This window comes from Artemia franciscana, chromosome 3 (assembly GCF_032884065.1).
Source record: "Artemia franciscana chromosome 3, ASM3288406v1, whole genome shotgun sequence".
Lineage (NCBI taxonomy): Eukaryota > Metazoa > Arthropoda > Branchiopoda > Anostraca > Artemiidae > Artemia > Artemia franciscana.
The window spans coordinates 9,729,399-9,740,458 of NC_088865.1; the positions used below are offsets into that span (position 1 = coordinate 9,729,399).

General features: G+C 34.9%; 1 protein-coding gene across 1 annotated transcript in view; it reads left to right on the plus strand.

Moving 5' to 3' along the window:
* The window catches only part of LOC136024858 (peroxiredoxin-like), a 31,636-nt gene extending 24,866 nt beyond the window's left edge, over positions 1 to 6,770 (plus strand). The window contains exons 5-7 of the mRNA XM_065700371.1: positions 1,444 to 1,572; positions 4,571 to 4,676; positions 6,543 to 6,770. Of these exons, the coding sequence (XP_065556443.1) occupies positions 1,444 to 1,572; positions 4,571 to 4,676; positions 6,543 to 6,637 (330 nt within the window). The 3' untranslated portion in view covers positions 6,638 to 6,770. The remainder of the gene's footprint in view (positions 1 to 1,443; positions 1,573 to 4,570; positions 4,677 to 6,542) is intronic.
* Positions 6,771 to 11,060: the final 4,290 nt, after the last annotated feature.

Consider the following 11,060-nt stretch of genomic DNA (forward strand, 5'->3'; position numbering starts at 1 on the left):
TAGCTGAAATTACTAAAATTACTTTAGCGTAAAAAGTGAGGTATTACGAGGAGGTGAACCCTTCATATGCATAATAATTTCTGTTCGTTTTAAGTCTTAATGCTGCTCCTTACTTTCAGTTGAAAAAACTTTTCATATTTATTTTTTCATTGTTTTTTTTAAATAATGCTAGAAAATCCTGCGCTTCCCTCATTGAAATTCTCTTCCCCATGATAAATTCCTCCATGGAAAGATCCTCCCACGTAACCCCCTTCAACTTCTACCCCCCCCCCCCCCCCAAACCAAAAAAATCCCCCTGAAAACGTATTTACACTTCCCAATAACCATTACTATATGTAAACACTGGTCAAAGTTTGTAACTTGTAGCCCCTCCCACGGGGACTGTGGGGGAGTAAGTCGTCCCCAAAGACATAGTTATTAGGTTTTTCGACTATGATGAATAAAATGGTTATCTCAGAATTTTTATCCGGTGACATTGGGGAAAAAATGAGCGTGGGAGGGGGCCTAGGTGCCATCCAATTTTTTGATCATTTAAAAAGGGCACTAGAACTTTTAATTCCCGTTAGAATAAGCCCTCTTGCAACATTCTAGAACCATTGGGTCGATACGATCACCCCTGGAAAAAAAACCAAAAAAACACGCACCCGTGATCGGTCTTCTGGCAAAAAACACCAATATCCACATTTTTGTAGGTAGGAGCTTGAAACTTTTACAGTGGGGTTCTCTGATACGCTCAATGCGATGGTGTGATTTTCGTTAAGATTCTATGACTTTTAGGGGTGTTTCCCCCTGTTTCCTAAAATAAGGTAAATTTCTCAGGCTCATAACCTTTTATGGGTAAGACTAAACTTGATGAAAACACGGCATTAAACACGATTCTTTTAATGTAACTATTGGTATCAAAATTCGATTTTTTAGAGTTTTGGTTACTATTGAGCCGGGTACAGTTCGTTGCTACAGTTCGTTACCACGAACTGTTTGATTATGTCAATAAAAAATGTTATTTTTGCCAAATTTCGTGTGAATTCATTCATTTCTTGGTTTTATATTTGAGCTTAAAGTCAAGTTTTGCAGGATTTTTGACTTAGTGAATATTCCCTTTGTATTCGACTGTAGGCTTTCTTAATTATACAATTTTGTTTTCTTAAAGCTGGCTTTTGGGAAACAAGAAGTTGCCAGTCCCTACTGAGGGCTGTCAGTATGCTGTTAAATTTCTTGTCACAAGATATTCAAATTTGTGTAACTATTAGTTATTTCTTGTGACAGGTACAATTCCTTGGTGGGCTAAGCTATGTGTATTTATATTATTTTTCGTTAAGGCTACTGTTCTTCAAGAAATGGCGGAACATATCCTTGGTACCTTCCTTCTCCTAGTGTCCCTAGTAAATCCCTACATTCCAAGTCTGTTACATAATTTAATTTTTCCCATATCTTTTATTCAAGGAAGGCGGTCTTGGTGGAATAAAATATCCACTTCTTTCTGATTTCAACAAGCAAATCGCTAAAGACTATGGTGTCTTGATTGAAAATGCTGGATTAGCTCTCAGAGGACTTTTCATCATTGATCCTAACGTATGTTGTCTTTTTTTTATTATAGCCATTTATATTATTTTATTTTTAATATGCTATTCGTCAGTATTACGCATATTAGGCATATTCTGATAATTCCAATTATCTTTTGGTTGATCTAGTTTGATTTTTTTTTTGCTTTTAAGTGTTTATTTTAATTTTTATCTATAGTTCTCGGAGGCTTTAAATTTAATGAGAAACATAAACTGAGGCTTCCATTTTCAACTACAGCTTTGCCCTCCCCTTAGACATAGAGAAATATATTTTGCCCCCCTCCCCCCCCAAAAAAAAAAAAATAATAGTGAATTGACGCCACTGTTTCCATTAGGAATTGTTTCTCATTATCAGCAGATTTCTCATTTAAGTTTATCATCCAGTTTTATGTTTAATTTTGTGTAGAACAAGCGTAGATTGAGGTGCTTTATCTTGAATTCTCAAATTCTCATCTAATAGTTCGTGGTAACGAATTGTTTTACCCTCGCTTTGTATGATAAAGTTTGAATTTTCTCCCAGTTCTTTAAGAACTAGTCCTGAAACACAAGGTTTGTTAAATTAGAACAATAAGAAGCTTTTTTAAAAGTACTAAAAAACGTTAGCGTGAAGAGTGAGGTGTTAAGGAGGGGGAGCCCTTATCATATACATAATAATATCTGTTAATTTTAAGCTTTAATGTTGCTCCTTACTTTCAGCTGAGAAAACTTTTGTTTTAATTTAATGTAGTATACAGGAAAGCCATGAGTACTTGGATAGTAAATATCAAAATGTATTTAGGGATTCGCGTACATGCAATTATATGAACTAACTCGTAAAATTAAACTTTAAATGTGAAAACCAATTAAAAAAAATTAAATATTGTCAACTCAGGTGCTCAAACTGTTTTCCATAAAGTGGTGCTTTTAATGCATAGTAGGGAGTATTTTTAGAGTAGTGAAGGAAAAAATATTCAACGAAGTAAAAAATAGCCATTGTAAGTGTGTGTAAAAACTTAGAGTGAGATGATTCTGTTAGAGAACCGCGACTTTTTACGAGTTGTGAAAACCTTCATCTGGGAAACTATATTCTACAATTATAAATAATCTTGAATAAAGCCCACGACCGAAACTTCTCAGCCACGGGTTAGATAATTCTTTTTTGGTTACTACTTTTTTCCATATTGATTCGGAATAATATAATCCAAAGAAAAGGGACGAAAATCAGACTTGTATACTCCTCAGTGCTTTAGCCTCTAATATCCTCCGTAATGGCACAATCTTCAACATACTCCTTAGTACTTTTGCCTCTAATCTCTGTTATAAAGACAAAGTCTTCAACACACGCACTATTTAAACTTTTAAAAACTTCTTATTTTAACTATACTTGACTAATAGTTTAGCGATTAGTTTGGACTACAAACTAAAAGGAAGAAGATGAAAATTTCGCGGATGCTTTTCAGCCAAATTAATATTGGTGCATTCGTTGCCCGGACATTATAATCGCTAAACGGTAATTTCTTCCCGGTGAAAAAAAATTGATTTTGTTTACGGAATTCACAGTCCTAAGTCCTTCCTTCATTATAGCTTTTCCTGACGAAGCCGGCCGATTTAAAACAGCTTTTCGGTCACCGAGTCTGACTGTCTTTGGAAAAAATCCACTGAAAATGTGACTGTTTTGCCTTTAGATCCTTAAAGTGTACAAATGATGATAGGGGCCGCAAAAAAGTCAAAAAGTATTGGTAACCTCGAAAGAAAAAACTTAATTGAGATGTGGTATTTATTATGGCCTGTACATACAAACCAATTGTTTGCGTGGTGCAGGTACTCGTCTCCTGAGTTTTTGAGAAAAATAAATCGAGGAGCTTTGAATTGCTCGTATTTAAACTTTTTCCCATTGGCCAGTATAATTGTCAAGGTCAAAGGTCCCTTTTACTCTTTCCTCTATCTTATTTCACTTTGTACAAAACTAGTTTCCACCATTACCCTAAATATGTGGCCTAGCACCGGAGTATGAAGGGTCCCTATTCACGCACAGAAAGCAATATTTTTCTACTGAATAATAAAAAACATATTTTATACGATAATTTAAATAAAGACTACACAGACATTCAGAAATTCTAGAATATGACGGGTCTTATTCGCGTACAGAAAGCAATACTTTTTACTGAATCAAAAATATATTTTATACAATATTTGAATAAAGACTACCCAGAAATTCAGAAAATTTAGAACATTAAGGGTCCTTATTCGCGCACAGAAAACAATAATTTTATTGGATAATAAAAAACATATTTTATACAATATTTTGATTAATGTCTACCCAGCAATTTAAAAACTTACCCCCCCCCCTCCTGGTGTGTTCCTGGATGAGAGAAGGGTTAGAAAAGATATGCCGTTTATTTCTCTGTTCTGAGCTTGACTTCCCTTAATATCCTCAAATATCATAACATCCTCTTTATAGCCTTCAAATTATAACTTTACGGAACAACCCATCTTGCTTATATTGGTAATATTACCATTTGGGACTTTTTAGTTATGCTGTTCAAGCAATCATTGTACATCTGCATTGTTTTTTTTTTTTTATACGTGTTTGAAAATCTTAATAGAAAAGTGAAACTTGTATGAAATCTTCAGACCGTGTGGGTTCTTCTATACTTTTTTAATCAAAAATCTTGGAAGTTTTTCTATTACAGATATTACAATATTTTAAAATGTATTCATTGGATAATTGTAATCTCTATGCACCAAATCTGTCTCTTATGTCCGGGCAATTTCATGGAAAGGTATTTCTGTGTAAGGGAGCAAATTTGAATGTTCCATATAGCAGTTATAAATTGTATGTATTTGATAATTTTATATTTTCTGGATTACATTTATGTAATAGGGGAAACTAAAAGAATTCTGAGGTTTCAGGGGACCTTTTTCTATTCTCCCCACCCATGTACGTGCCTGTTTGTTTGTATCTAACTTATGTATGTTTCCATAATCGATATTTAAGAAAAGATTTGACGTTGTAAAACCTTTTTTAGGGCGTTGTCAAGCAGATTACTATTAATGATCTTCCTGTTGGACGTTCAGTAGAAGAAACTTTGAGGTTGGTAAAGGCGTTCCAGTTTGTTGAAAAACACGGCGAAGGTATGTTTTTATTTACGTAAATGAAACTTACGACAACATTTAGCCTAGCTTTAATCAGAAGCATTATCATTGGGTGAAGGAGGGTGGGGTCTAACCCTGGAAAGATTCGTCCTGGGAATATGCTATGACATAACAAGTTTTACTTTGCAAAAAAATATAATATTGAGTTTTAGAAATATACTAGATATATTTTGATCCTCTGAAAGGGGAATTGAATAGGAGTTGCACCATTAGGATTTTGTGCATACGCCCATGGGCTGCAACCCGTAGTTTTTTTCCAGTGGAATTTTAGCTGGTTAAAACAGGCACTAGAACTTCATATTTCCTTTAGAAATAGCTTTTTCCTAGCATTCTGTAACCAATGGTCCTGGGATTTTACACGATTTATCCTTGATTAAGAACTAACAAATAATCGCGAACACGCCACCACCCTGCTAGGGGAAAATGGAAATTTCGGATTTCTGTAGGAAAGAGCTGGAAGCCCTGGGGTTTATAGAGAGGTTGGGTGTCATTGTATGGGACCCATTGGGATCCTAACCGTTTTTGAGGATGCTCATTTTTTTGGAATCGTATGGTTTGTTACAGCTAAATCTTTTTATAGGTAATTTTAAATCAAGCAAAAATTATATACTGAATCTTTTTATAAGTTTTGGTTGGGAGTTTGGTTTCAGACACACCCAGGATCAAACATCCACCCTTTCCGTATAATGCAATCTGGAGCAAAAAATGTAAAAAAATTGCTTTCATTTATGTAAATGACACATGAGGTTCATGTCCAAACTTAAAAGATATCCTCTAATGATTGAAGTCGATACCAAATTATGATCAAAATACTTTCTTCCTACAAAACTCTAAAAAAATTTCTTGACGCTAATTTACTTATTCCATATTGGATAGCATTTTTTTACTTTCAACTTTTTAAGCAGAAATGATTGATGATTGGTTGAAATGAAATGAAAAATGAAAGTTGAAATGAAAAATAATAGTAGATTTTCGTCTCTACCGTCTTTATTTACTTATCTACATTGGCATCAAGGCTATTCGGGGGCAGATCTGGAGCAAAATGGTGGGGGGAGGGAAAGTAATAAGAAGGCCACTAGGCAAAATCCTGGTGTTTCTGACAGTATTTTTCAACAGGTTTTTCTCTTTCCTTAATCTGGAACTATTACTTATTTTTATAATTTATGTCATTCTTTTATTATTATTATTTATTTTTATTATTTTTCCGTCAGTTTTTAATTCGTTCCCGATTCCGTTCGTCAAGCTGAAAGTGTAGTACTGCAACTTAAAAATTGCATCAAAAAACGTTTTTCTAGGTTTCTTTCATGAAGTTTTTCTTTTTCATTGATTTTTTATATTATTTTTGTTGCCCCCTCTGTTTTTTATTGGTTAGATGAATTAGTATGAATAATATCCAACCAGTTTTTAAGAATTTTTTTGTCTAAGTGACTGTTGGAGGAAGTTATTTCTATGTCTACTGATTTGTCATTATCTATTTATTTAACCAAAGGTAGGTTTTTAGCCTTTTTAAGTTAGGTTTTGAGTGGTGATTGGGGCACGCTTGTTCTTTTTTAGTATGTCCTGCTAAATGGAAACTCAGTGTACTCTCCATCAAGCCTGGCTTGTTAGTTTGTTTTACCCCTATGGTGTATTTATATATATTCCTATCTAGCGGGAATTCCTTAGAGTTACTGAAACTTACTAATTGTATAGGTAGGTACTAAATATGTTATAAAAAAATAATACAATAGAAATGATAAAAAAATCACTTTACAGTTGAACACTGATATTTCTATATCCTACGGAGATTTCCCAGTTGTTCAAGTTAGCTTTTAGAAGGTGACTGATGCATGTTTTCTGTTTCAGTTTGTCCTGCCAAATGGAAACCGGGTGAGCCCTCTATCAAGCCCGATCCAATCAAATCTAAAGAATACTTTGAAAAAGTTAACCAAAACTCTTGATTGAAGAAGTGGATATGCGATTTTCTTGTACCTTGATCATATTTTCTTAGATTTTAATTGTCGGTATGATATCTCATGGAAACCTGGTATTTATGCTTTTAGATATGATGCAATAAATTGTTGTGGCAAATAATCATTTTTAATTTAGGAGACTTGTATTTACTGCCCTAAGTTTTCCTTTGATCTTGGAGATTTGCTGCCTTAAAAATTTATGAATAAATGACTATAGAATAAATAGTAAAATGAACTTGAAATATAGAAAGAAGTAAATTGAAAAACATTCCTTGAGTGGTTAAAAATCTTTTGTTATCTTCTTAGCTGTATCACTTCTGAAAATAGAACCTTTAATTTGTGATATGCGATTAAATTTCAAGTTTATTTTTCATTATTTGTTTTTAAGCTTGAAATTAGTAATATTTAAATGATTCATAGTCAACTGTGGCACCAAAAACATGTTGCTCCAAAAACATAGTTATTAGGTGATTTAGCTACCCAACGATCTTGTAATAGTTTTCAATGCTGACAAAAAAAAATGATAAATATTCTTGGAATCAGGAATCGTGGTCAAATTGAAATATCGAGGTGAAGTTGGTATTAGAATTGGATTTGGAAAAAATGTTGGCATTGTCTCATCACGAACTGTCTTTAAATAAGATCAAGGTTTCCGCCAACATTGTTGGGAATACCCTCCTCTCCCTAATTTGTGAAGAAAAAAAAACATTTATAATTTGTCGTTTTTTCCTCTATTTTAAAACTTTGACTATAATTTTCACTTGATCATCCAGAGGAGATATTTGTTAGGGAAAAACATTTAAAGTGTGTTAAGTTTTCCTAGAAATGGTCCTTGGAATAGGTCTTAAGAGAGTGGAATATTCTTTTTGTTTTATTTTCTTTCTCTAACTTTTATGTGTGGTTTCCCACCAGTTTGTGTGGTATTGCAACAGTTTTGGATCTAACTGTTAGGGTAAATCAATGCGCTATTTCTTATCGTGAGAAAGCTATAATTGTCTGGGTCCGATGTATCCCTTCTGTGGAAGATTCTTCCCTGACTGTTCCCCCTCGGAAAATTCTCCGCTCTTGTAAAACTGAGCAACCAAAGGGAAAATGAGACAAAGAAATAGAATGAAGAAAAGAAGAAGCTCTGAAATACTTCACCTATATTCTAAAATACATGAGGGATAAATGGCGTAGAATATTCTTTTGGATTTACTTTTTTATTTTATTTCCTCTAGTTCTTCTTTTCGTGTTTCTGGGGGCTGATTTGTCATAGAAGGGTGAGTTAAAGGTGGAGGAACTAATTTGCCCACCCTTTCCCCCATTCAGTGGTGGTAATTTCGAAGCTGTGTCATTTAATCTTTAAAGTTGACGCTTCCTGCAGAAGAGATAAATAGTTGTTCACCCACTTGTGCCAGAGTTTCTATAGAAAAGTTCAGGAAGTGATCACAAGTGACCCTGAGTTTTCTCTGAAGGTTGGTATGATACCATTTCTGCCATTTCTCCCTGTTGGTTACGTAGTGACATCTTTTGAAGATCTTTAAGAAGAGCTTGGTAGGGATTTTAGTGAGTTATCGGACTACTTCGAGGGTACCTATATAGGTTGTCTAACAAGAAAGCTAAAGGTCACCCCCTCCCCCCTTTTTCCTTCTTATCTATAGAACACCCTTGATCGCTGGCAATCTTGGAATCAAACATCCACTAGCTGCCACCATCCGAACTTCTGGAAGTTCGTGGAAATCTTGAAACGCGAACAGACTAAATGAGTTCTGTTGTCACTTATTTAGCCTCTGGTTTTCCCCTCCGCCCTTATATATGACTTTCAGGCCCCCTTGTCATTTTTAAGTCTTTGTCTATAATATTAATAGACAGTTCTTTTATTTTGGCATGACACCCAATACTTTATTTGTGAACAGGGTTTGATGACTTCTTGAAAATTCGTAATAACCAAATTAGTTTAAGTAGCCAGTGAGAGCCCAGGAAATGAAAACGAACAGTTCATTTGAGCTTTTTGTGCCAAAGCCCAGGGAAGGCTTAATTCAACAATCAATCATGTTCCCATGCTCTTTTGTTCCAACTGCCAGAGAGTAGTGCCTGAAGTCATGCCTAAGACCGGAGGTGGTCGGACAAAAACGAATTGGCAAGCTTCTTCCGAAAAATTTTTGGCATGCTGGTGCAGCACCGCAAGGTTCAGTTGCAGCAGCCTGTCAAAATATGGCCACACCAAATGTTTCTGAAGCTACTAGTTTTACTACACAGGAACAATTTATCATGAGCAGTTAATGTTTGAAATTTATTCGATTGCTAGCGATTACAGAGACTCCGCAGCGAAGAAGAAAGAAAAGAGTTGTAATAGGTACTGAGAGAGGCGAGTCTTAACTGGGCTTGCCCGAAGGAAGGAATTGATAAAAATTATTTCAGACTGCTAGATGGTAAGAATACATAATAGTATAGTTTCTTAAGGATAGAATGGTGTCCGGGAACGACAAGCATACAATTCTACTTAAAAAGTATTTGGGTTCGAAAACGAACCCGTCCTAAAAGGGGTGAGATTTAAGCAGGATAAAGGGCTAAACATGCCAATATTCTCATGCAGCTAGTCTACCCGTTGAAATATGTCTTTGCCCTGGCTGGCCTTGTATTCTTTGGGTTTAGTTTGATTATTCTATCTGCTTCCTTACTGTATTTCCTGGATTTTTTTTATTCTTTAATTGTCTGTCAAACTTTCGATATTTCGGTAATTAATTCATGAGGTAACAACAGTCTGGCTATAATGGTTGATTAGCAGAATGGTTTTAAACTATTACGCACAACACTGTTGCCTCCCCTTCAACTCCGCAAGTAAATTCAATCGCCACACAGCTGAAAATATATAGATGGGTTGTTGTGCTGCTCTCAAGCTCTTTAATATTAGTTTTACAAGTTTAATCGGTTCATGACAGAAGATCAAACGTTCCGAAACTTTTTATTTAGACCGAATGGAATCACACGAGATTACGCTTCCCTAATTTAATAGGAGTTTATGCGATAGCTCAAATTTATGAGAAAAGAGATGATGAAAAGAGCTCTATTGATTGTGATGACCATTCCTTACAGGGTAGACTCCATCTGAGAGATAGACCTTGAACGCTCAGAAAATTTCTTCGTGATTAAAATATATAGTGACCTAGATGTGGTTTTTGGTATTTATGCCCAGTCACCAGTTTTTTTCTAGTTCTTGACGAGCTAACTGATGAACAATATAGATCATTAAAACTAAATTTACCCTCATGGTGGAATACCACCTCTAGTTTACTTCAGAGTATGTTCCTGTACAAAGTTCGCCTATTAAGTTTGCTATGTGGGACAGGAAGACTTGAATCTCATTTCCGATGATGACGAATAGGAACTCATGAATGTTCTTTGTGTCCTGCTTTCCAGTTCTGTCAACTGGAAAGGCCAATGATTAACCATTAAAGCTTCTAAAGTAAAAATTTAGGAATCAGCTTGAATTTTACTATCCTAGAGACGGCCTAATGGTCACAGCTACATCAATGGATTTTGAATTATTTAAGATATGAGAAATTGATGACCATTGTTTAATCACTAGTGAGCCAGTACTAAGAAGAAAATTCTCATTTGAACGATATAATGCTTTTGTCTCCAACTAGCATCAAATTTTTCATTCAGACTCTTGTAACCCCAAATTCTATAGTATTCATCACTAATCCCATTCTGAAAATGTTAGACAAGATTCTGGGGCTTAACCTCCAGAGAAACTGGGCCTTAATTCTGGACTATTTGTCTGACTCGTAAAAATATAAAACAAAAGTGGATATGAACACATTTTCAATGCGTTTTTTTTAATGTTGTTCGTACCCCCCGCCCTCCTTCAAAGATTCTTTTGTAACTCCCTCCTCCCCGGAAAAGAATCCTGGATTCGACCTTGGCTACCATTTTGGATTCGATAAATACAACTTTTTGGGGCGTAGCCTGGGCAATAAACAAAAGTTCACTGATTTTATAGGTTTGCCCTTATTTTCTTAAGCTGGTTTATTACCAATAACTAGATTGTAATAGGAATAAAGCCAATTTGAAAAAAAAAACAGTATATTCATTCATCTTTTTCAAATAGCCTAGAGCAAGGTCCAAAGATATTGTTCTAGCTCAGAAACAAATTGACTACGCAAGAGTACTACCGCTAAAATCAACCTACCCCATGCTAGTCTAAATATTTAGCTGCTATGTTCAGTGAAGGCCTTTTTGCGTAAAGCCCAGGCTATACCGCATAAAACGAAACAAACTGTCTTGTATTTTTCAGATTAGGCCTAGCCATCACAGTTGGCTTACTAATTTTGCCTTCTACTTTAACTTCTTCTAAGATTCTCTCCCATTCTTTCATTACTAGCAACTTATTCTTATGGTCTTTATCAGCTTTAGAGTATGATAT